Raw genomic sequence first — 25715 nt, forward strand, 5'->3', positions numbered from 1 at the left:
TGTTGGAAGACCATTTCCGGTGACTACCTCTTGAAGCTCATCAAGAGAATGCCAAGAGTGTGGAAAGCAGTGATCAAAGCAAAAGGTGGCTACTTTGAAGAACCTAGAATATAAGACATATTTTCAGTTGCTTCACACTTTTTTAAGTATTCCATTCCACATGTTTTAATTCATAGTTTTGATGCCTTCAATGTGAATCTACAATTTTAAGAGTCATGAAAATAAAGAAAACTCATTGAACGAGAAGGTGTGTCCAAACTTTTGGTCTGTACTGTGTGTATATATATATATATATATATATATATATATATATATATATGTATGTATGTATGTATGTATGTATGTATGTATGTATGTATATATATATATATATATATATATATATATATATATATATATATATATTATGCTAGTTGGACACTTCCTTTAATGATACTGATCTGGTGAGGTGCTCCAGAATTACTGGTGATCGTAGTACTTCATTGCTGTGAGTGGTTGCAGTGTTAACCCTTGTTGACCCTTTTGTTGCTGCCTTACTTCTCTTGATTTTCTCCTTAGTGTCTTACTGCTTGTTCCTGTGAGTTTGCAAGTGACTATGATTTGTTTTTCCCTGTCTTTTTCTGTGTTGCCATCACACTCCTGCCCCCTTCCTTCCCTGAGGGGGACAGTTTTGTTCTGGTCAGGAGTATAGTAAGGCATGGGACTCCGGTATCTCCACCATCTGGGGTAATCCAGAGGTTACAGATAGTCTAGGGTCCCCTAGTGTGAGCATCATTATAGGAGTCCCCTGTCCCTCACTTTCCTACAGTCACATTGTGTCGGCTGACTGAAGGAATGTGGATCAGAGCTGTTGCCTGTGAAGTGAATGATCATTTCTCTACCATAACCTTTTCCAAAGGTGTTTCATAGAATTGGGCATTACATCCAACCCGTCTCACAACTGCAAACCATGTGTAACCACACCAGCCAGGACCTCCAGATCCAGCATTTTCACCTACAAGGTCATCAGGGACCAACCACCCAGGCAGCTGCTGCAACAATCAATTTGTATAGCCAAAGAATTTCTGTACCAACTATCAGAAACTGTCTCAGGGAAGTTCATCTGCACGCTTGTCGTACTCACCTGAGCCTCCACCTGACTGCAGCTTGTCATTGTAACCGATTTAAGTGGGCAAATTATCATATTTAATGGCATCTGGCATGTTGAAAAAGTGTTCTTTTTAAGGATGAATCCTGTTTTTCCCTGTACAGGGCAGATGGCAGACTAGCAAATGGTGGTTACACCAGACACTGACTGGTTTTCTGACCCCCTGAAACCCTCTAATACTGTAAAACTGCACATTTTAGAATGGCATTTTATTGTGGCCAGCCTAAAGGCCGCTTTACACGCTATGACATCACTAAAGCGATCTCGTTGGGGTCACGGATTTTGTGACGCACATCCGGCTGCTTTAGCGATGTCGTTGTGTGTGACACCTATGAGCGTTTTTGAATCGTCGCAAAAACGGTCAAAATCGCTCATCGGTGACATGCCCCCCTATTCCCAATTATCGTTGATACTGCTTGTACGATGTAGTTCATCGTTCCTGCGGCAGCACACATCGTTATGTGTGACACCGCAGGAACGAGGAACCTCACCTTACCTGCGGCCGCCGGCAATGCGGAAGGAAGAAGGTGGGCAGGATGTTACGTCCCGCTCATCTCCGCCCCTCTACTTCTATTGGGCGGTCGCTTAGTGACGCCGCTGTGACGCTGAACGAACCGCCCCTTTAGAAAGGAGGCGGTTCGCCGGCCAGAGTGACGTCGCTAGGCAGGTAAGTAGTGTGATGGGTCCACGCGATTTTGTGCGCCACGGGCAATGATCTGCCCGTGTCGCACAAACGATGGGGGTGGGGGGTACGCACGCTAGCGATATCAGTAATGATATCGCAGCGTGTAAAGTGGCCATTAGGCACACCTGTGCAATAATCATGCTTTTTAATCAACATTTTGATATGCCACACCTGTGAGGGGGTGGATTATCGCAACAAAGAAGTGCTCACTATCACAGATTTAGACAAATTTGTGAACAATATTTGAGAGAAAAAGACTTTTTGCATTCATAGAGTCTTAGATCTTTCAGTTAAGCTGACAAAAAGTATGAGCAAAAATAAGTGTTACGTTTACACTGTATTTCTGTATAAATGTATGAGTGCTTGTTTTTTGTGAGACGAGTTGTACTTTTGAAAGATACAATCCATTTTATAATATAGTGTACTGGCAATCAAAGTAGCGGAGAAATTGCAATTCCACAATAGTTTTTTTTTTATCTACAGCATTGTGTCCAGTAAAAATGACCTGGAAATTTTGCTTTTTAAAGCAATACCACAATATTGCTGTATGTAACAAAAATGATGGTCACCTACGAACACCAGTCACATGCTGGCATTCACAGAAGTACCTTCATGACAGGCACAAGGGTCTATTAGACCCTCAAATTCAACCAATTATCAACCACAGGTGGAGCTCTTCTCAAGTAGAGATGAGCGAACCCGAAATTTGGTGTTCGGTGTTTATGCCAAACACAGACTTTACAAAAAAAAAACAGAGTATGAGTTCAGGGATTGGGTGCTTTACGTATGCAAACCATTCATGTGAGCATTGCTGTTCTTGGGTACGCTCGGTGCTCAGCTCAGTGCGAGCCACTTGCAGCGTTTGATCGGCTCGCACTGAAGGTTACAACATGATTGGATGTACTGTGCACCATTAAAAAAAAGGAAAATTCCAGCCTGAACCCAGAAATGATCTGTTTATGGCTGGCTACATGTGGGCAGAGACCCAAACTGCCCAATTATTGACTTCCATTGGGGTTCAGGTCAAGTCCAGATCCCAAACAGACCTTTCACAAACCCGCCGAACCAAACTTCTATCATTTTGCTCATCTCTACTCTCAAGGCTATTATAGGTAGATGATGACAGTTTAACACAGCCATCATCTCCCAGTAAAGGTGCAGGCCATGGAAAAAAGGGTTACCGAGCTGGCATATGACATAACAGTAACATTATATGTCGGAAAGGGTAATTTTAATATTCTATGGTCATCCAGTCATTGACAATAGCTACTTATACAACCTGTACTAGGTTCCTTTGATTTCAGGCTAAACTTATTTTAAAGTCACTATTCTAAGGGTGATTAAAGGGGATAATAAAATAGTGTAGATGTATTAAGAATATTTCAAATACCTACATGCTAAATAAAAAACTAAAGTGCCTAAATGACAAATCCATTTCATGTGGCATCCTGCAGTATCGCACAGTAAGATAGAAAACAAAGACCAAGTAAAATATTTTTACCAAGCTTCTCACTGACAGTATTCCACCTAATATGAACAGCTTTTTTGTTGCAAAGGAAATTTGTCATCAGGACAAGCAGCAAATAAGGGCAAACCTAATGGGACTCCTATACTACAGAATCCCATTAACCCGGAAGAGAACCATATGTCTCCGTATATTGCTCTCACCCAAGCAAGCAGCGACTAGCAGGAAAGCTAATGCTTGGGATTAAGCTTAACTGTCACTGTATAACTAATAAGCACATGGATTCTTTAAAGAAATGTGTTCCTAGTGTTTAGTCACGCTGTTTAGTGGTATGGCAGATCTTAGACAGCCTGGATATTTCTGCAGGTGTCAAGTAATACTGTTAAATGGAACTTTGTATGCCAATTAAGCAAATTAATTAAAGATTGGGACCTGCTGACATATACCCATTTATAATAGACCCTACAACACATAATAGGTTCCTTCAACTGATCCCTTGATATAAAATTAGTTTGTTTGTTAAATGGGTCTAGATTCCTATAGAATCTTATTCTCCAATAAGTGAAGGATACTTGGAAAGCATTACATACCACTCCCTGCACCAAGTGAGAGAATATAATAGAAGCTTGTGTGCACCCTTGTTGGCTGTGGCAATGATGTCAACCAATTCTGATGGTTTATTTTAACAAGCATTGGTCTCCTGTAGGATATGACCTAAGTTGTAGTAGTCATCAGAAATTAATAAAATTAGTCAAAGCAAATTGAATTTATTTCAAATTTGACAAAAAAGTTGCATTGCTGAAACACCATTTTTTTCATAATTCAAGTTGCTCAAATCAAGCAAAATGGCAGCTTGCTTGCCTCTATTTTGCTTGATTTTTTGAGGGGGCTGGGAAATGGTTAACACATGTGAAAAATAATTGTCGTTTCACTTCTTAACTATCCTGACACTTCAGCTCCCCATCCGGTATGCTATTGGCTCCATACCTATCTCCAGCTCCAGTCTTCTCTTGCATGCTGTCATGCCGGCATACTAGGGATGCTGGCGTCCCTCTGTACCTTGTGCAGTGTATCTGCTTCCCTCTTCTCTGCCGCCGCGTATAAGCGCAGTCCCCAGCTGAGTTTGCCGATGGATGCCCACGTTATGGTCGGCTCTGATCCCACCTAGGCTGCAGGCTCTGCACATGTTGTGTGGGGTTTCCTGCTCTCCAGCCTAGGGGCTGCGCGTGCACACTTCCTCATCTTTTATAGGAAGATGTGCGCACCTTGCTAAGGGGTCCCTAGCCTATTGCTTGGAGGCACCAGCTATTTAAGTCTCCTCCCCCTGATAGGAGGGGTAGAGCATTTTGTTTGTGTTTTTGTATGTGTTCCTCCTGAAGTGCTGGGGTCGTCTGTTCCTCAGTCCAGTATGCTGGCAATCCCCCTGGACTCCAGCCTGGTCCTGTTTCCTGTATTCCTGAAGGGCTGGGGTCTTCTGTTCCTGAGTCCAGTTAACTCCCTGAGTCTGGTCACCTGTCTGAAGCTGGTATCTTGTTTGCAGTCTGGTTAACCATTGTCCCAGCATGCTCAGGTATCTGCATATTCAGGGACCGGCGTATCTGGTTACTGGCATTCCCCCTGGACTCCAGCCTGGTCCTGTGTCCTGTATTTGTGTTCCTGCCATGTGATGTACCTTGATATCCTGCCGTGTGATGTATCCAAAGCCCTGCTGTGTTTCTTGTTATTCTGCCACGTGAAGTATCCAAAGTCCTGCCGTGTCCTGTGAATAAAGTCATGTTTTATATAACCTGAAGTCTGGATGTACCTGCTGTGCCGACATCACTCTGCTGTGGTCCATGCCCGTTCCTGCACTGCTCTGTTGTGGTCCGTGCTTGCTGTACCCGATGTCCGGTGTCTGGTGACCTCTGCTCGATGTCTGGAGCCTTACCCGATGTCCGGTGTTTGATGACTTCTGCCCGATGTTTGGAGCTTGACCCAATGTCCATGACCTATGCCGGTAGACCCATGTCTGACGTCCTACTCCTGGTGTCTCGTGCCTGATGTCTGATGGTGCTGACCTTGCTCATTCCTGTTCAGGTTCCTGCTCTGTGTTCTGCTTTCCCAGTCCGGCTGTCACCCTGGCCCACTCAGCTGCCACAGTCCCGGTCTCTTGCCCTGTGAGTGGCATCTGGCGTCTCGCCTTGCGGTGGGCGCTTAGTCAAGCCTCTCAATCTGCTAAAGGGTAAGTCCGGGTTCCCCCCTGTGGTCCAGTGGGTCCACTCTTCTCTCGGACACTCGCCGCCTTCCCTGGATCTCCTGGCGGTGAGGTTGTGACACGTCCTCATTCTTTGACGCCTCCGGTGATGACTAGGACTGACATCACAGTATGATGTATTGCATGATATTGTGTGAGGCCTAGGCTGAATGATTGATGCAAAAGAGTGAAGAAGATTAAATTTGGAGGGAGGAAGCAAGCCACGGAAGGATGAGTGAGCAGTTGTGGTGTCAGGACAGGTGAGCGGTGAAGTTACTATAATTTTTTTAAATTTATTATTACCATGATGTTATCCTCTGGGGTCTGGAGAGATTTTACCAACATGTACATATGCATTGAATAAAATCAACAAAGCTCGTAGCTGAATTTGAGCATATCAAGTGAATTGAATTTCTGCCAATACAGTCATGTTTATTAGCCACTCCTGGATGCTACCTTTAGTCTACAGTTGTTGTTTTTTTTTATAGGATATTACCCAGTTGCTTCACTGGAAATCCTGTACTAGCTCATAGTTAAACCCTTAGCTACTTCCATTAATGGGAAATGGAAACTTGGGTCAAGCTACTCAGTCCTTAGTTTGTACACAATAGTGGATACCATCTAGGGCAAACCTTGCACTCTTTGAGGTGTACTGAACTATTTAGAAGGGGTTTTATTATTTTTAATTGCTTTTTATACAAGGCATCATGCGTAGTATTCCATTAAAACCACACTGCTCTCAAATAGTAGGTATATAGTTACTATTTGAATATTAGTATTAAAGCATTATATTTTAAATTTTGATAATAACTGTAGTTTTTAAGAATTAAAATCACTTTCCAAAAGTATGTGCAAATAAACTAAAAAGCAATAGATCAGCTATATATTTGTAAGAAAAACATGGATGAAGTGGGCAGAGTTGTTAATAAAACATGTTGGATGCATTAAGACATCATAAAATCCTCACCATACATATCTTAAGATTAATCGACATTTCCCCAAACACTGTAATGTCAACAGTAATGTTTGGGGTACAGAAGTTGTATATTTAGTGACTTATTTAGTGACTTATGTACAGAAAGTAATTTAGGTTTCTGCCAAAAAGTAACAATTACAGTATTCTTGAATGTAAATAAATATATATATATATATATGTATAAATGCAATGTAGGAAAAAAGATTAGTTACTGCATGAAGAGCAATATTTAGTAAATCAGTTCAAGACGAAAATGTTAACACGAAGGATATTTTACCAACCTTGTGTGCTGAAACCAGCTGTAGTGTTCCGGTCCCCAGCACTGGATTCTGTCACCTGCTGGTCTATACTGGTTCCCTGAAGCAACACAGGACATAACAATGTCAGCCATTTGTATTTACTGGATATTAGACATTTGTATGAATACAGTTACATTTTAGAGATAAAAACTAGGGATGATCGAATACCTCAATTATTTGGCTTCGCGAATATTCGATGAATAGGTTGCCGCTATGCGAATATTCGAAGCGCAATGTAAGTCTATGGGAAGCCTGAATAGTTCCAAACAGTTATTATTTGGGTTTCCCATATACTTACATTGCACATCGAATATTCACGAACAGTTGAATACCAGCGACCTATTCGGAAAATATTCGCGAAGCCGAATATTTGAGGTATTCGATCATCCCTAATAAAAACCTTTGAACGATTGAATTACTTTTATGTTGTAATAGGTTTTATTTATCCACTAGCATGATATTTTGTGTTAAGAAACCGATGCAATGCCATCAATGTCATAGAGAAATTATAAAATCCATAAAGACATGGCCTCTAGAGAGGTAACATATTAATCCCCACATAGAGCATGTGGGATTATTTATAACTGGGGAAGAAATAGAAAGCTAACACTACATCTGGCCCCTGTTCAGCTAGGACCCTTTGATGTGGACATTCCGTCGGATGCTGCTGCAGTCTGTGTCCCGCTTCAGCCCCAGCCCTGTGATGACAAGCGCTGCCATCAGGAGGTTAGTGAAGTTCCTTACCTGCGGTGATGAAGTCCTGCCCTCCCGACGTCAGCGCTGTCACTGTCCTCCATGGCCGCCGCTTGTCACATCTCATCTTGCTGCCGACCCGAGACTGTCACTAGCGGTGACGTCACAAGCACCCGCAATACTTGGTTGTGAAGGCGGCGGTCATTAAACTCAGTGACAGCTCTGCTATCAGAAGTGCAGCGATCACCGCAGGTAATGTACCTCGCTATCCTCCTGACAGCAGCACTTGTCATCCCCTGCAGTGACCTGGGCTGACCTATTGATGTTAGCTCAGGTCACTGCATTGCTCTCCCAGCCGATATGGAACATTCTGTTCTTCATTGAGTGGGACATTGAGTATGGTATGGATCGTTATGAGACTCCCTTGGAGTACACCAGACCTGGATTTGCTTTTCTTTCTAATAAATTGGTGAAAGAGGGAATGTTTTGGGGAGTGTTTTTTCAAATAAAAATGTGTTTGTCGTCTATTTTGCTTTTATTACTGACTGGGTTGGTGATGTCGGGTATCTGATAGACACCTGACATCACAAACCCCAGGGCTTGATGCCAGGTGACATTACACATCTGGTATTAACCCCATATATTACCCCATTTGCCACCGCACCAGGGTAATGGGATGAGCTGGAGCGAAGCACCAGGATAGGCGTATCTAACGGATGCGCCACTTCTGGGGCGGCTGCGGTCTGCTATTTTTAGGTTGGGGAGAGTCCAATAATCATGGACCTCCCTAGTCTGAGAATATCAGACCCTAGCTGTCCACTTTACCTTGGCTGGTGATCCAATTTTGGGGGGACCCCCAGGTGTTTTTTTAAATTATTTATTTAATTTAAAATAACAGCGTGGGGTGCCCTCAGTTTCGGATTACCAGCCAAGGTGAAGCTGCCAGCTGTGGTCTGCAGGCTGCAGCCGTCTGCTTTACCCTAGCTGGCTATCAAAAATATGGGGAACCCCATGTCATTTTTTTTTTAATGTATTTATTTTTTTGGCTAAATACAAGGCTAAGCACCCCTTAGTGCCACATGAAAGGCACCAAAGGGTGCAAAATTACAAAATGCAGGAGAGTGGGACATTATGTGTCTTTCTGACATTATAATGACAGAAAAGACTAATATGAAGTGTACAAGCACAGGAAAATCACCAGAGCGCTCTACACTGTGAAAAGCAGTAGAAAATGGCACTGGAGTGAACATGTGACCGCCTCATATAGGTTGTAGCTCTGGATCCTTGGTAAATTTATATATTTTCCCTCTTTCAGTTTTTTTGCAGTACGCAAAAAAACGGAAGGCACACGGATGACAAACGGACCGTATACAGAACGGAATGGAAACGGATGCCACACGGATGCTTCCGTGAAAAAAAACGGACCTTTTTTGCGGACCACAAAAACGGATCGGTCGTGTGAATGTAGCCTTATTATGATCTGCCATTTATAAACAGCAGGCAGAAATAAGTGAATAGTGCCCCCCAGCGTCACAAAATCTCCGGGGTTTCAGGGGGTAGCTGAGACCCTGGAGATCATGATTCAGGCCGGTTTTTTCGGTCCCCGCTCATGTGATCACCGGTATACACTGTATACTGATGATCATGTTACAGTAAATGACAGCGCCGGTAAAAAATTATTTATCTCCCATCTGGCATGAACAAATATCTCAGGTGGGAGATAAATCTCCTCCCCGGTCCCCTCCAGTCCCCCAGTGTTGCCAAAGCGCCCCCCTCCCGGAAATGCAAGATGGCCGCGCGCACAGCAGCGCGCCAGCCGCATTCACCCTACCCCTCTGATTTCTGTCGCATGTGCCATGACACATGCGACAGAAAACTCCTCCCCAGGCCCTGCCAGGTCACCCCCTATAACCCCACCGGTATTCCCCGGTGTCCCACAGTACCTGTGCAGCGTTGATCCCCCTCCTTAACAATAGACGCTGCCACATGCACAGAGCGGCTGTCAGCTCAGCTTCCTGTCTTCAGTCACAGTGAGTGGCAGTAACCATGCATCTGTAAGCTACTGCAATGCCCTGCTCATGAGGTAAGGAACATCGTTGATCAGGAGAGCTATACTACATTTCCAAATGGAGGTATTTATTTTTATAATTGCCCTGCTGAATGACTACGAAACATGACAGTCCATTATACGCCACAAGAAAACATGTCTAAATAGCGAGCTCTGTTGTTTAGTATTCATTCAGCAGGATAACTGGACTTAAAGGGGTATTCCATCTCTAAGATCCTATCCCCAATATATAGTAGGTGTAATAGCAATAATATTCGTAAATACCTTTTTTTGGAAATATAGTATAGTTCTCCTGATTAGGCATGCCCTTACCTCATGAGCAGGGCATTGCAGCTTTGGTAGCAACAGTTATGACCAAGAGCAACCCACTGTCTCTATGAATGGTGGTAACCATGCATACGTAAGCTACTGCAATGCCCTACTCATGGGGTAAGGAACATAGTTGATCAGGAGAGCTATACTAAATTTCCAAATGGAGGTATGTGCTATTTCTGTTGCCCTGCTGAACGAATACCAAACACGAGAGTCCGTCATACGCCGCAAAAGAACATGTCTAAATAGAGAGCTCTGTTGTTTAGTATTCATTTAGCAGCATAACTGGACTTAAAGGAGTATTCCATCTCAAAGATCCTATCCCCAATATAGAGTAGGTGGAATAGTAATAATATCAGCAAATACTAATATTTGTAGAATTTGTGTAATAAATGTAGAATAGTTCTCCTGATTAGGCATGCCCTTACCTCATGAGCAGGGCATTGCAGCTTTGGTAGCAACAGTTACAACATGGACTCTGCTGCTGTGGATCCGGGGAGAGTGGGTGCAGATTTATTGCACCCACACTCCTCACATGGAGGGTCTGCACTCCTAGAAAATGGGGGATACGTTCCCTGAGCGTGTCCATCCATATTATATATAGTCCAGAGTCATTGTGGGACCCCCTTATTTTTTTTTCCTTACAATAAATTGGTGAAAGAAGGAATGTTTTGGGGAGTGTTTTTTCAAATATTTTTTTTTTTTTTGTTGTCTATTTTTTTTGTTAGTACTGACAGTTTGTGATGTCGGGTATCTGATAGACGCCATGACATCATAAACTGCTGGGCTTGATGTCAGGTGACCTTACAGCTAGTATCAACCCCATTTATTACCCCGTATGCAACCGCACCAGGGCACGGGATGAGCTGGGGTTAAGCGCCAGGATTGGCGCATCTAGTGGATGCGCCACTTCTGGGGTGCCTGCGGCCTGCTATTTTTAGGCTGTGAAGGGCCATTAACTATTGACCTTCCCACCCTGAGAATACCAGACCACAGCTGTCCGTTTTACCTTGGCTGGTGATCCAATTTGGGGGGACCGTACTTTTTTTTTGTAATTACTATTATTTATAAAATAATTATAAACTAGAGCCTGGGGTGACCTCTACATTGGATCACCAACCACGGTAAAGCTGCCAGCTGTGGTTTTCAGGCTACAGCCGTCTGCTTTACCCTAGCTGGCTAGCAAAAATGGGGGAACCCCACATCATTTATTTTTTTTTAACAATTTTTTTAAATAAAAAAAAATAATGGGCTTCACTGTATTTTGATTGCCAGCCAAGGTAACGCCAGGACGATGGGGGTGGCAACCCGTAGCTGTCTGCTTTATCTGCGCTGAGAATCAAAAATACCGCGGAGCGCTATGTCATTTTTTTTAATGATTTATTTTTACAGTACTGTCATGTCAGGCAATCAAAATACAGGGAAGCCCATTTTTTTTTTTAGTTATTTAAATAAATAATTAAAAAAAAATATATGGCCTCCCGCTGCATTTTTTGTTTTGCTAGCTAAGGGTAATCCAAGCAGCTACTGGCTGCTAACCCACACTGCTTGGTGTTACCTTCACTGGCAATGGAAAATCCAGGGAAGCATTTTTTATTTTTTTTGCCAAAAAAACTACAAAAAAATGACGTGGGCTTCGCCATATTTTTGTATGCTAGCCAGGTACAGCAGGCAGGTACGGGCTGCCCCCAACCCCTAGCTGCCTATTTGTATCCGGCTTGGAACTAAAAATATAGGGAAGCCCTTTTTTTAATTATTTTATGAATTTCATGAAATGATTAAAAAAAAACCACGTGGGCTTCGCCCCATTTTTGTGTACAACCGGGTACAACTAGGCAGCTGGGGATTGGAATCCGCAGCACAGGTTAGCGCGACCTTTCTGGGCCCCACTGCTGCGAATTGCAGTCTGTAGCCGACCTAGAAAATGGCACTTTCATAGAAGCACCATAATCTGGCGCTGTATCCAACTCTTCCACCAGCCCTGCAGCTGGGTGGCTTGCTGGGTAATAATGAGTTAATACTAGCTTTGTTTTACTAGCTAGTATTAAGTCAGAGATTCTTAATGTCAGGCAAGTTTGACCCGGCCATTAAGAATCTCCAATAAAGGGTTAAAAAAAAGACACCACACAGAGAAAAAATACTTTAATAGAAATAAATACACAGACACATTAAAGACTCCATGTTTATAACTTCCTCCACGATCCTGCTCTTCTGTCTTCTTTCTCCTTCAACCCATGCAGCTCTGCTACATCAGACAGCACTGTATGGGAGGAAGACGCTGCTTCTCCCGTGCAGTCTATTCACTCAGTGAGAGTGACCAGAGGCTGCCGGCTGTAAGCGGTGATGTCACCGCTGAGAGACGGGTTATCATAGCAACGGTGCTCCGATCACGTGATTCCCGATGCCGCTATTTACTGACTGTGACAGCTAGTCCCTGCATGTGGGCTGACTCTGTAAAGAGCGCCGACATGCATGGACGGGGAAGACGATCATGTGCCAGAGCATCTCGCCGGTAAAAGGACATGCTCAAATGAGCACCGCTTACCGGAGAGATGCACTGACATTGACCTAGCAATGACGTCTAGCCATGTGAACAGTCTGTAGCCAATGAGGTCCTATCATCAGTGCTGGTTACCGGGAGGATGCAGCGATTATTGGAAGGAAAAGCGGAAGGAGACAGAGTGCAGGACGCATCGCGGGCACCGGTAATTGTTATGGCAATGTTTATTAACTGTATGTGTACATTTATAATGTGTTTTTATGTGTTTGTGTTTGCCTCCCATTGTTTTCAATGGGGCTCGAGAGGTTCGTCGAACGGTTCGTCGAAACAAACTCGAACGGGGTCTCCGATCGATGAACCGAACTTGAGCCTTCAGAGGCTCGCTCATCTCTAGTCAATATACGCAAGGATGTAAAAGCGTCACGTGTGACCTCTGAAGTCAGATATGCGGAATATCAAAAGATTGTCCCAGACATTTTGGGTGGTCAGAGATGAATATTGAGGTTTGTATAGGTTCAATATAGGAGGCACATTTTCAGCTTTGTGATCCGGAAGGGAAGAACATACATATTTTTATATAATTGTGCGACCACCGCATTACTCCCAAATTAAAACCGGGTATTTGGATGATCATACAGATGTTATATTTTCTATCTATCTAAAGATAAAATCACGATAGGAAACATGACCATGATATCTTCCAACTGGGACCTCCAGATACGAAGTTATGAGTTGGGAATCTCATAATTTTCAAGTATTTACAGTACAGACCAAAAGTTTGGATACACCTTCTCATCTGTAGAATAACTATTAAGAGGAGACTTTGTGCAGCAGGCCTTCATGCTAAAATAGCTACTAGGAAACCACTGCTAAGGACAGGCAACAATCAGAAGAGACTTGTTTGGGCTAAAGAACACCAGGAATGGACATTAAACCAGTGGACATCTGTGCTTTGGTCTGATGAGTCCAAATTTGAGATCTTTGGATCCAACCACCGTATCTTTGTAGAAAAGGTGAACGAATGGACACTACATGGCTGATTCCCACCGTGAAGCATGGAGAAGGAAGTGTGATGGTGTGTGGGTGCTTTGCTGGTGACACTGTTGGGGATTTATTCAAAATTGAAGGCATACAGAACCAGCATGCCTACCACAGCATCTTGCAGCGGCGTGCTATTCCATCCGGTTTGCGTTTAGTTGGACCATCTTTTTTTTTTCAACAGGTCAATGACCCCAAACACACTTCCAGGCTGTGTAAGGGCTATTTGACAAAGAAGGAGAGTGATATGATGCTACGCCAAATGACCTGGCCTCCACAGTCACCAGACCTGAACCCAATCGAGATGGTTTCGGGTGAGCTGGACAGCAGAGTGAAGGCAAAAGGGCCAACAAGTGCTAAGCATCTCTGGGAACTCCTTCAAGACTGTTGGAAAACCATTTCCGGTGACTACCTCTTGAAGCTCATCAAGAGAATGCCAAGCGTGTGCAAAGTAGTAATGAAAGCAAAAGGTGGCTACTTTGAAGAACCTATAATTTAGGACATATTTTCAGTTGTTTCACACTTTTTTAAGTATTTCATTCCACATGTTTTAATTCATAGTTTTGATGCCTTCAATGTGAATCTACAATTTTCAGAGTCCTGGAAATAAAGAAAACTCTTTGAATGAGAAGGTGTGTCCAAACTTTTGGTCTGTACTGTATAAGCAGACATAAGCAAACCCTTAGTAATAGTGTTGTGGGTTATAAATAATTTAGGAATAGAAAATGAAAAACTAGTGGAGAAAGGTTTTACTTGATGTACCTCTGCCTTTTTTCGACCTATATAACATGTAATGTCAAAGTGACTTTAACATATAAGGCCATGGGTTAAGAAATGGTAACAGGTTTTCACAGCTTTTCAGTCAAACATACCATCTGTACAGCTTAGTCTATTTTTTTGTGGAGTGCTGCGGGGTGGTAGACGTGGGCAAGGGATTGACTCACTACATGAAATGACTGGTCCTGGCTGGGTATGTGGACTTGTGTCATGAGGGTTATGAACCCGGGTAGGCTGCATACTGCCACTGATGTCAGCTGGCTAGGACCAGATGATGGCTCATGCTCAGAAAAAAACCACAGTTCTTTTCAAACAACACTTTACTTGATGGTTCATTCTGTTCAACAACTTCACACTCCAGATAGCGGCACATATCTTCTAAGACATTACACTTTGGTCAGGGCTGCCATCAGGGCATTACAACCATGACTGGTGTATCAGGCCCAGTGAAGATGGGGAGCCCGGCAGGCATGGGGTAATAACTTAGCTGTATTAAACCGGTGTCCCACTCTTCAAAGGGCCACAGTCAGAGATGCAGCAGAGGGGCCTAGCGGTGTTGCTTTGTGGTCACTACAACACATCGCTAAGTTGCAGGTGAAGCCCTGTCCAGGGCATTGCATGCAACTTAGCCATGTGTGCTGCAGGCAAGGTGAGTGGAGCAGTGCAGGTTGCAGGCACATCATCCTGCTTCCCTGTGTGCAGCACTGTGATGAGGTCATCGCTCTGCGCCCTCACCACACTGTCTGCAGTAGGTAACAGAGCGACGGGGATGGCGAAGAACCGGGCAGCAGCTGGCTGGGTCAGGTAATCACTTGCTGAGCTGAAGACGATTGTCGAGGTGGTGGGGGGGCTGCTGACCCCAGCCCCCACTAACCCAAGCTACTGCCTTGCTTCAGCTAGATGCGCGGAGGGTGCACAATCCAGCTGAAATGCTTCAGAGGTTGAGAAGAGGTTGCCATGCGACATGGGAGCTCAAGATGGTGAGTAAAATGTTTTGGAGGGTTTTTTTGCTGAAAATGTGTCAGGAAGTGGACATATATACCAGGAGAACGACCTATATACCAGAAAGGGGACAGAGCCCAGGAGGGGATATATATATCAGGATGAAGACAAATAAATCAGGATGGGGTCATTTATAACAGGAGATTCCCAGAATTGGTACATATATACCAGGAGAACAACATACTGTATATACCAGGAAGGGGACAGAGCCCAGAATGGGATATATATACAAAGATGGAGACAAATAAATCCGGATGAGGACATATATACCAAGAGAGGCCCAGAATGGGTACATATATACCAGGAGGATGACATATATGCTAGGAAACTTACAAATAAACCACGATGGGGACATTTATATCAGGATGGGCCTAGGGGAGGAATATACAGTTAGGTCCAGAAATATTTGGACAGTGACACAATTTTCGCGAGTTGGGCTCTGCATGCCACCACATTGGATTTGAAATGAAACCTCTACAACAGAATTCAAGTGCAGATTGTAACGTTTAATTTGAAGGTTTGAACAAAAATATCTGATAGAAATTGTAGGAATTGTACACATTTCTTTACAAACACTCCACATTTTAGGAGGTCAAAAGTAATTGGACAAATAAACCAAACCCAAACAAAATATTTTTATTTTCAATATTTTGTTGCGAATCCTTTGGAGGCAATCACTGCCTTAAGTCTGGAACCCATGGACATCACCAAACGCTGGGTTTCCTCCTTCTTAATGCTTTGCCAGGCCTTTACAGCCGCAGCCTTCAGGTCTTGCTTGTTTGTGGGTCTTTCCGTCTTAAGTCTGGATTTGAGCAAGTGAAATGCATGCTCAATTGGGTTAAGATCTGGTGATTGACTTGGCCATTGCAGAATGTTCCACTTTTTTGCACTCATGAACTCCTGGGTAGCTTTGGCTGTATGCTTGGGGTCATTGGTCATTGTCCATCTGTACTATGAAGCGCCGTCCGATCAACTTTGCGGCATTTGGCTGAATCTGGGCTGAAAGTATATCTCGGTACACTTCAGAATTCATCCGGCTACTCTTGTCTGCTGTTATGTCATCAATAAACACAAGTGACCCAGTGCCATTGAAAGCCATGCATGCCCATGCCATCACGTTGCCTCCACCATGTTTTACAGAGGATGTGGTGTGCCTTGGATCATGTGCCGTTCCCTTTCTTCTCCAAACTTTTTTCTTCCCATCATTCTGGTACAGGTTGATCTTGGTCTCATCTGTCCATAGAATACTTTTCCAGAACTGAGCTGGCTTCATGAGATGTTTTTCAGCAAATTTAACTCTGGCCTGTCTATTTTTGGAATTGATGAATGGTTTGCATCTAGATGTGAACCCTTTGTATTTACTTTCATGGAGTCTTCTCTTTACTGTTGACTTAGAGACAGATACACCTACTTCACTGAGAGTGTTCTGGACTTCAGTTGATGTTGTGAACGGGTTCTTCTTCACCAAAGAAAGTATGCGGCGATTATCCACCACTGTTGTCATCCGTGGACGCCCAGGCCTTTTTGAGTTCCCAAGCTCACCAGTCAATTCCTTTTTTCTCAGAATGTACCCGACTGTTGATTTTGCTACTCCAAGCATGTCTGCTATCTCTCTGATGGATTTTTTCTTTTTTTTCAGCCTCAGGATGTTCTGCTTCACCTCAATTGAGAGTTCCTTAGACCGCATGTTGTCTGGTCACAGCAATAGCTTCCAAATGTAAAACCACACACCTGTAATCAACCCCAGACCTTTTAACTACTTCATTGATTACAGGTTAACAAGGGAGACGCCTTCAGAGTTAATTGCAGCCCTTAGAGTCCCTTGTCCAGTTACTTTTGGTCCCTTGAAAAAGAGGAGGCTATGCATTGCAGAGCTATGATTCCCAAACCCTTTCTCCGATTTGGATGTGAAAACTCTCATATTGCAGCTGGGAGTGTGCACTTTCAGCCCATATTATATATATAATTGTATTTCTGAACATGTTTTTGTAAACAGCTAAAATAACAAAACTTGTGTCACTGTCCAAATATTTCTGGACCTAACTGTATCTACTAGGAGGATATTATACAGTGGGGCAGTGTTTGTGTGTGTGTGGGTGGCATTATACAAAGGGGCAGTGTGTGTTTGAGGATATATATAATGAGGGGCAGCTTTGTGGGGGATAGTATACAGAGGGGCAATGTGTGTGTGGGATATTATGCAAAGGAGCAGTGTGTGGGAGATATTATACAGAGGGGCAGTGTGTGTAGGGGGATATTATAAAGAAAATTAGTGTGGAGGAGGGAATATACAGAGAGGCAGTGTGTGGTGGGATATTTTACAGAAGAGCAGTGTGTGGGGGAATATTATACAGAGGAGCATTGTGTGTGGGGCGGATATTATAGAGAGGAGCAGTGTATGTGTGTGTGTAGATATTATACAGAGGAGCAGTGTGTTTGAGGCGATATTATACAGAAGAGCTGTGTGTATGAGGGATATTATACAGAGGAGCACACACATTTTTCCAAGAGCGGCAATAAGACTGTGGAAGTTTAAGGGGTGGAGGAGGAACTATGGTTGAGCCTGAGCGGAGCCCGAGTCCCAGGAGGGCCCAAAAAAGTTGCCAGTATAGGGCCCTGAAATTCCTAGTTGCGGCCCTGACAACTCTCTCAAAAACATTTCAGATTCCTACTAAGTTGTTTCAGATCTAACTGAACCTATGCGTTTCAGCGGAAACCAATCCAATGTTACAGCACATACTGTGACAATCACCTTCCCGTCTTGCAATCCCATTTCCAGTCCTATCATGAGTGGAGCAAGGTTTCAAGCTCCCAGTCGTTTAGGGGGAAACCGCTTGGGTAAGTGACTACGTCAACATGCCAGTTAAAGTCAACCCGGTACGTTGATGGTTAACCCCTTCACCCCCGGGCGATTTTCCGTTTGTTTTTTTTTGTTTCCCTTCTACCGAGAGCCATAACTTTTTTTATTTTTCCATCAATCTTACCATATTTTTTTAGTTGAGATGAGTTGTACTTTTAAACCATAAGTTGTACCATATAGTGTACTGGAAAACGGCAAAACATTTCCAAGTGCGGAAAAATTGCAAAAAAAGTGCGATTACACAATTGTTTTGGGGATTTTTTTATTCACCATGTTCACTATATAGTAAAACTGATGTATTTTTGGGATGCTTCAGGTCAGTATGAGTTCATAGACACCAAACATGTATAGGTTTACTTTTATTTAAGTGGTTCAACAATTCACAAATTTGTTCAAAAAAAGTGGCAGATTTTTTGTGCCATTTTCCGCAACCCACAGCTTTCTCATTTTTTCGGGATCTGGGGCTCAGTGATGACTTACTTTTTGTATCTCGAGATGATGTTTTTAATGGTACTATTTTTATGCAGATGCTACATATTGATCGCCTGTTATTGCATTTTGCCCAAAATTTGCGGCAACCAAAAAAAAAATGTAATTTTGGCGTCTGGAATTTATTTGTCGCTTTGCCGTTAACCGATCAGATTAATTGATTTTGTATTTTGATAGATCAGGTGTTTCTGAACACGGCAATACCAATTGTGTGCATATCTTTAATTTTTTTAAACCTTTAATTTTCAATTAATGGACCATGATGAAGGTGACCCTGAGCAGAAGCGCGTAGTGCATATGTGTATAGTATGCCTCCACCTCTGTCACTCATAATATTTATTATTGCCTTGTGATGAACTGATTCCAAGTTAGTTTTTATATGAATTAAAAATAAAAGTTATATTTTATCCGGTATTGGGTTACCGCTGGATCCCATTACTTTTTTCCACAATTCATCAGGTGTTGCTTCCACCTTCTCCTTGCGGAACTCCCTGGATTAAGTGTTCAAACATGCTGAAGGAAAGGTAAGCTGGCTTTTTTTTTTGCAATTTTACATTTAATTTTCAATGATGCAAATGGGGGGGTGATGTGAACTTTTAGTTTCTTTTTTTTTTATTTTTTACAACTTTTCTTTTAACTTTTATCTTTATTTTACTAGTCCCCCTAGGAGACTATGAGGAACAGCAGTTTGATCGCTTGTTCAGTTCTGTAGATCAGAGCAGCATTGCTCTGATTTGCAGAAAAGCTTCTCTCCTCTCACACATGGCACTCTGCTGAGTATAAGAGGAAGTGAAATACCAATTGAAGATAGTAAAAGTAGATATTTACTCAAACCTCAGACTTCACTACTTTTTCATAAAAACGTGTAATTTTATTGATATCAAATTCACATACATAAACAAACATTTAAGTTTAAAATGAGGAAAGAGATAGGAGAGAATATATCCCTGTCCTTTTCCCTTCCTAGACTACGGGGGTCGGCGTCCTAAATGTGGTGAAGCCCCCGTTCCACGACGGCTCTGTCACTAGATGAATGCCTCCTTAGTTTGGCTGGGTGCATTCCCTCTAATAGATAGATACACTCCAAAGCAGTAAGACCACAGTGAGGAAAGAGTGCACAGTCAACAGGGACTAATTTGTCTGTATCATCACCACGACATATAGGGATTAGGGGCTTAGGGGTCGTCAGATATTTTTAAATCAGTCTGTGTGCTCAATAGCAGATAGATACAACACACAATTTTAAGACACAAGATTTGCTATTCAAGAAATTTCCAACGCGTTTCGCCCTTTTTGATATTGATAATCCAGGGCTCATCAGCGGCTTTTGACAAGAATTCTTGAAAAATTCTTTAAATCACATTCAAAAGATGGTTGTATCCGTTTTCCTTTCACATAATATAGGAGATAATATTGTACGTGTCAGCCGATCAATCGTAAGACCTACCCATATGTAGTCTTACCTCACATATTGGTATATGTCTATCTGTTAGAGAGAATGCACTCAGCCAAACTAGGGAGGGCATCATCTAGGGACGGAGCTGTCGTGGAACGGGGGCGTCACCACATTTAGGACGCCGACCCCGTAGTCTAGGAAGGAAAAAGGACAGGGATATATTCTCTCCTATCTCTTTCCGCATTTTAAACTTAAATGTTTGTTTATGTATGTGAATTTGATATCAATAAAATTACACGTTTTTATGAAAAAGTAGTGAAGTCTGAGGTTTGAGTATAAGAGGAGGTGACTCATGTTAGCTACAGGAGTCATCACATGACCCTGTGCTACTATGTCAACCATCAGCTCTACATGATCACGTCACGTGACTTCCAATGGCACCGGCTAAGTGAATGCTTACCATGGCGTGCTGTTACATGGCACCGTGAGATTTTGACAATGAGATGTAATGGGTTAACAGACTTGAGTGGATTGCAGATCCACTTTTGCCTGGGAGGCACACAGAGAAAAAATACTTTATTAGAAATAAATACACAGACACACTTAGAGACTCCATGTTTATTACTCCTTCTTATCCCTCCACGATCCGTGGTCTTCTGTCTTCTTTCTCCTTCAACACATGCAGCTCTGCTCCATCAGCAGCACTGCATGGGAGAAAGACGCTGCTCGCCGTGCAGGCTTTTCACTCCGTGAGTGATCAGTGCTGCTGGCTGTTAGCGGTACCATCACCGCTGACAGATGGGTTGCCATAGCAACGGTGCTTCAATCATGTGATTCCCGGTGCCACTGCGGCTGTTAGCGGTGACGTCACCGCTAACAGGCGCATTGCTATGGCAATGGTGATCTCCGTTATTTAACGACTGTGTCAGCCGGTCAATAATGGAAAGGGGAAGCAGAACAGGGAGTCGACCATGTGCCAGAGCATGTCACCGGTACACGGCGATACACAAACGTGCACCGTGTCCCGGAGAGTGCAATGACAGGACCTAGCATGACATCAAAGCCATGTGACCAGTCTGTAGCCAATGAGATAATAGACACGTGGCTGGTTACCGGGAGGGCGCAGCGATTACTGATGGAAAAGCGGCAGGAGACAGAGTGCAGGACACATCGCGGGCACTGGTAAGTGTTATGGAAATGTTTATTAACCCATTCAGCCCCAGCCTGTTTTCACCTTAAAGACCCGGCCATTTTTTGCAATTTTGACCAGTGTCACTTTGACAGGTTATAACTCTGGAACACTTCAACGGATCCTGGCGATTCTGAGATTGTTTTTTCGTGACATATTGTACTTCATGTCAGTGGTAAATTTAGGCCGATATGTTTTGCATTTATTTGTGAAAATTTCGGAAATTTGGCGAAAATTTTGAAAATTTTGCAATTTTCAAAATTTGAAATTTTATGCCCATAAATCTGAGAGATATGTCACACAAAATAGTTACTAAATAACATTTCCCACATGTCTACTTTACACCAGCGGAATTTTTGAAAAAAAAAAAATTCCGTTAGGAAGTTAGAAGGGTTCAAATTTCATCACCAATTTCTCATTTTTCCAACAAAATTTACAAAAAAAAATTTTTTAGGTACCACATCACATTTGGAGTGATTTGAGAAACCTAGGCGACAGAAAATACCCAAAAGTGACCCAATTCTAAAATCTGCACCCCTCACTCTGCTCAAAACCACATCCAAGAAGTTTATTAACCCTTTAGGAGCTTCACAGCAACCAAAGCAATGTAGACGAAAAAAATGAAAATTTTACTTTTTTAACACAAAAATGTTACTTTAGCCATAAAAATTAGTATTTTCACAAGGGTATCAGGAAAAATGCATCATAAAATGTATCGTGCATTTTCTCCTGAGTACGCAGATACCCCATATGTGGTGGTAATCAAATGTTTGGGCACACAGCAGGACTCGGAAGGCAAGGAGCGCCATTTGAATTTTTGAGTGCAAAATTAGCTGCACTCATTAGCGGACACCATGTCGGGTTTGAAGACTCCCTGAGGTGCCTAAACAATGGAGCTCCCCCACAAATGACCCAATTTTGAAACTAGAGCCCTCAAATATTTTTTCTAGATGTTTGATGTGCACTTTGAACCCCTGGGGGCTTCACAGAAGTTTATAACGTTGAGCCGTGAAAAGAAAAAAAAAATTTTTTCACCACAAAACTGTTGCTTCAACCAGGTAGCTTTTTTTATCACAAGGGTATCAGGAAAAAATACACCATAAAATGTATTGTGCATTTTCTCCTGAGTACGCAGATACCCCATATGTGGTGGTAATCAAATGTTTGGGCACACAGCAGGACTCGGAAGGCAAGGAGCGCCATTTGAATTTTTGAGTGCAAAATTAGCTGCACTCATTAGCGGACGCCATGTCGGGTTTGAAGACTCGCCGAGGTGCCTAAACAATGGAGCTCCCCCATAAGTGACCCCATTTTGGAAACTAGAGCCCTCAAATATTTTGTTTAGATGTTTGATGTGCACTTTAAACCCCTGGGGGCTTCACAGAAGTTTATAACGTTGAGCCGTGAAAAGAAAAAAAAATTTTTTTACCACAAAACTGTTGCTTCAACCAGGTAGCTTTTTTATCACAAGGGTATCAGGAAAAAATGCACCATAAAATGTATTGTGCATTTTGTCCTGAGTACGCAGATACCCCATATGTGGTGGAAATCAAATGTTTGGGCGCACGGCAGGACTCGGAAGGCAAGGAGCGCCATTTCACAGCAAAATTGGTTGGAATTATTAGCGGACGCCATGTTGCGTTTGGAGACCCCCCCTGAAGTGCCTAAACAATGGAGCTCCCCCACAATTGACCCCATTTTGGAAACTAGACCCCTCATGGAATTTATCTAGCTGTTTAGTGAGCACTTTGAACCCCTGGAGGCTTCACAAACGTTTGTAATGTTCAGCCGTGAAAATATTTTATTCTTTTTTTTACCACAAAATTGTTTTTTCAAACAGGTAGCTTTTTTTCCACAAGGGTATCAGGAAAAAATGCCCCATAAAATGTATTGTGCAATTTCTCCTGAGTACGACGATACCTCATATGTGGTGGAAATCAATTGTTTGGGCGTACGGCGGGGCTCAGAAGAGAAGGAGCGCCATTTCACAGTAAAATTGATTGGAATTATTAGCAGACGCCATGTTTCATTTGGAGACCCCCTGAGGTGCCTAAACAATGGAGCTCCCCCACATGTGATCCCATTTTGGAAACTAGACCCCCCCCATACAAAAAAAATTAGTTTGGCGAAATAAAAAATACAGACATCAGTAAAAAAAAAAAAAAACTGAGTGCCTGCAACTAAGACCAGTGCCAAACGTGAGAGCAATGCACGAGTCTCGCATCGCATCATCCACTGCAGTCTGGAAGCGAGCAACTGTGCTGGATAATGCGATGCGAGAGGGCGGGGCGGCAGATGAGAAAGGGCGCAGCGGATGGAAAATGGGAAAGGGCGCAGCGGGTGGAGGAGCGGCAGAGGATGGGAAAGGGCGCAGCGGATGGATGATGGGAAATGGCGCAGCGGATGGATGGGAAATGGCGCAGCGGATGGAGGAGCGGCAGAGGATGGGGGGGGAGGTGAGATGGGGATACCTAGCTTACAGGATGGATCTAGGCAGCAGGATCACAGCAGACAGAAGAGGCAGCAGATGAAGGAGGCAACAGATTGAGGAGGGTGAGAGGGGGCAGTAGATGGAAAATGGGAGAGAGCAGGCAGCAGATCGGGGAGGGGGGCAGAGTCTGATGGGAGAGAGAGATGGCACATGGAGGAGGGGGGCCCCGGGGGGAGGGTGGCTTGCAGCACATGTAGGGGGAGGGTGGCTTGCAGCACATGTGGGGGGAGGGGGGATTGCAGCACATGTGGGGGGAGGGTGGCTTGCAGCACATGTGCTGCAAGCCAGCCACCCTCCCCCCACATGTGCTGCAAGCCAGCCACCCTCCCCCCACATGTGCTGCAAGCCAGCCACCCTCCCCCCACATGTGCTGCAAGCCACCCTCCCCCCACGTGGGGGGAGGGTGGCTTGCAGCACATGGAGGGATAGGAGGTGTGGCGATGGAGAAGGGGCAGCCGATGAAAGAGGCGGTGGCCGCCACCGATCGGGAACAGTGGGGGCCGATTCGGGGGCAGCAGCGGCTGAAAAAGGTGGGTGCGACGGCGGCGGGGACAGTGGCGAGCATGGCGGCGGGGACAGCGGTGGATCGGGAGCGGCGGCGGGAACAGCGGTGGAGCGGGAGCATGGCACCGGGGACAGCGGTGGAGCGGGAGCGGCGGCGGGGACAGCGGTAGATCGGGAGCGGTGGCGGGGACAGCGGTGGAGCGGGAGCATGGTGCCGGGGACAGCGGTTGATCGGGAGTGGCGGCGGGGACAGCGGTGGAGCGGGAGCATGGCGCCGGGGACAACGGTGGATCAGGAGCGTGGCGCCGGGGACAGCGGTGGATCGGGAGCATGGCGCCGGGGACAGCGGTGGATCGGGAGCATGGCGCCGGGGACAGCGGTGGATCGGGAGCGTGGCGCCGGGGACAGCGGTGGAGCGGGAGCGGCGGCGGGGACAGCGGTGGAGCGGGAGCATGGCGCCGGGGACAGCGGTGGATCGGGAGCATGGCGGCGGGGACAGCGGTGCATCGGGAGCAGCGGTGGGGACAGCGGTGCATCGGGAGCAGCGGCGGGGATAGCGGTGCATCGGGAGCAGCGGCGGGGACAGCGGTGCATCGGGAGCAGCGGCGGGGACAGCGGTGCATCGGGAGCAGCAGCAGGGACAGCGGTGCATCGGGAGCAGCGGCGGGGACAGCGGTGCATCGGGAGCAGTGGCGGGGACAGCGGTGCATCGGGAGCAGCGGCGGGGACAGCGGTGGAGCGGGAGCATGGCGCCGGGGACAGCGGTGGATCAGGAGCGTGGCGCCGGGGACAGCGGTGGATCGGGAGCAGCGGCGGGGCGATCGGAGACAGCGGCGGGGACAGCGGTGGATCGGGAGCAGCGGCGGGGCGATCGGGGACAGGGGCGGGCGGCGGGGACAGCAACTTACCGCTCTCCTCGGCTTCCAGGGACGGTCACAGGCCGCAGATCCACATTGATTGGAGAGAGCGGTCACAAGACCGGTCTCTCCAATCAGAGCTGGGGGCGGGTGAAGCATCGATCACCCAGCTCCAGCCAATGGCCAGTGCTACAGCAGCACTGATCAGGGCTGGATTTCAATGTTCCAGCCATTTTCAATGGCTGGAACATTACAGTGGCTGTAATTGGCTGAGCGGCGTTCGTCAGCCAATCACAGCCTCTGTAGGTTCGGGGAGGAGGCACAACCCCTCCTGAGGTCAGGCAGAGGTCCCCTCCTTCCCGAATCTACCATTTAATTAAACAAATTTCACTCCCCGGGGCTCCGGGACCGCGATTTCGCCATGACGTACTGAGTACGTCATGGGTCGTTTAGCACCATGTCACCATGACGTACCCAGTACGTCAAAGGTCGTTAAGGGGTTAACTGTATGTGTACATTTATAATGTGTACATTTATAATTTATTTTATGTGTTTGTGATTGCCTACCATTATTTTCAATGGGGTTCGAGAGGTTCGTCGAACGGCTTGTCGAACGGGGCACCGTTCGACGAACCGAACCGAACTCGAACTCCAGGGGGGTGGCTCATCTCTAGTCCTGACCTGTGGGGACGCAAGTCTCTTCTGCAGGAGACCGCAGCGCCCTGAACCCTAAT

The 25715-nt window shown here is 44.9% G+C and overlaps 1 protein-coding gene across 2 annotated transcripts in view; it reads right to left on the minus strand.

Annotated features, from left to right (window-relative positions):
* The window catches only part of ENTREP2 (endosomal transmembrane epsin interactor 2), a 1488859-nt gene that overhangs the window by 160973 nt on the left and 1302171 nt on the right, over positions 1 to 25715 (minus strand). For both annotated transcript variants that reach the window (XM_075342723.1, XM_075342722.1), the window contains exon 8: positions 6788 to 6863. In XM_075342723.1, coding sequence (XP_075198838.1) covers positions 6788 to 6863 — 76 coding nt within the window. The remainder of the gene's footprint in view (positions 1 to 6787; positions 6864 to 25715) is intronic.

The sequence above is a fragment of the Anomaloglossus baeobatrachus genome, chromosome 4 (genome assembly GCF_048569485.1).
Source record: "Anomaloglossus baeobatrachus isolate aAnoBae1 chromosome 4, aAnoBae1.hap1, whole genome shotgun sequence".
In the NCBI taxonomy this organism is placed as follows: domain Eukaryota; kingdom Metazoa; phylum Chordata; class Amphibia; order Anura; family Aromobatidae; genus Anomaloglossus; species Anomaloglossus baeobatrachus.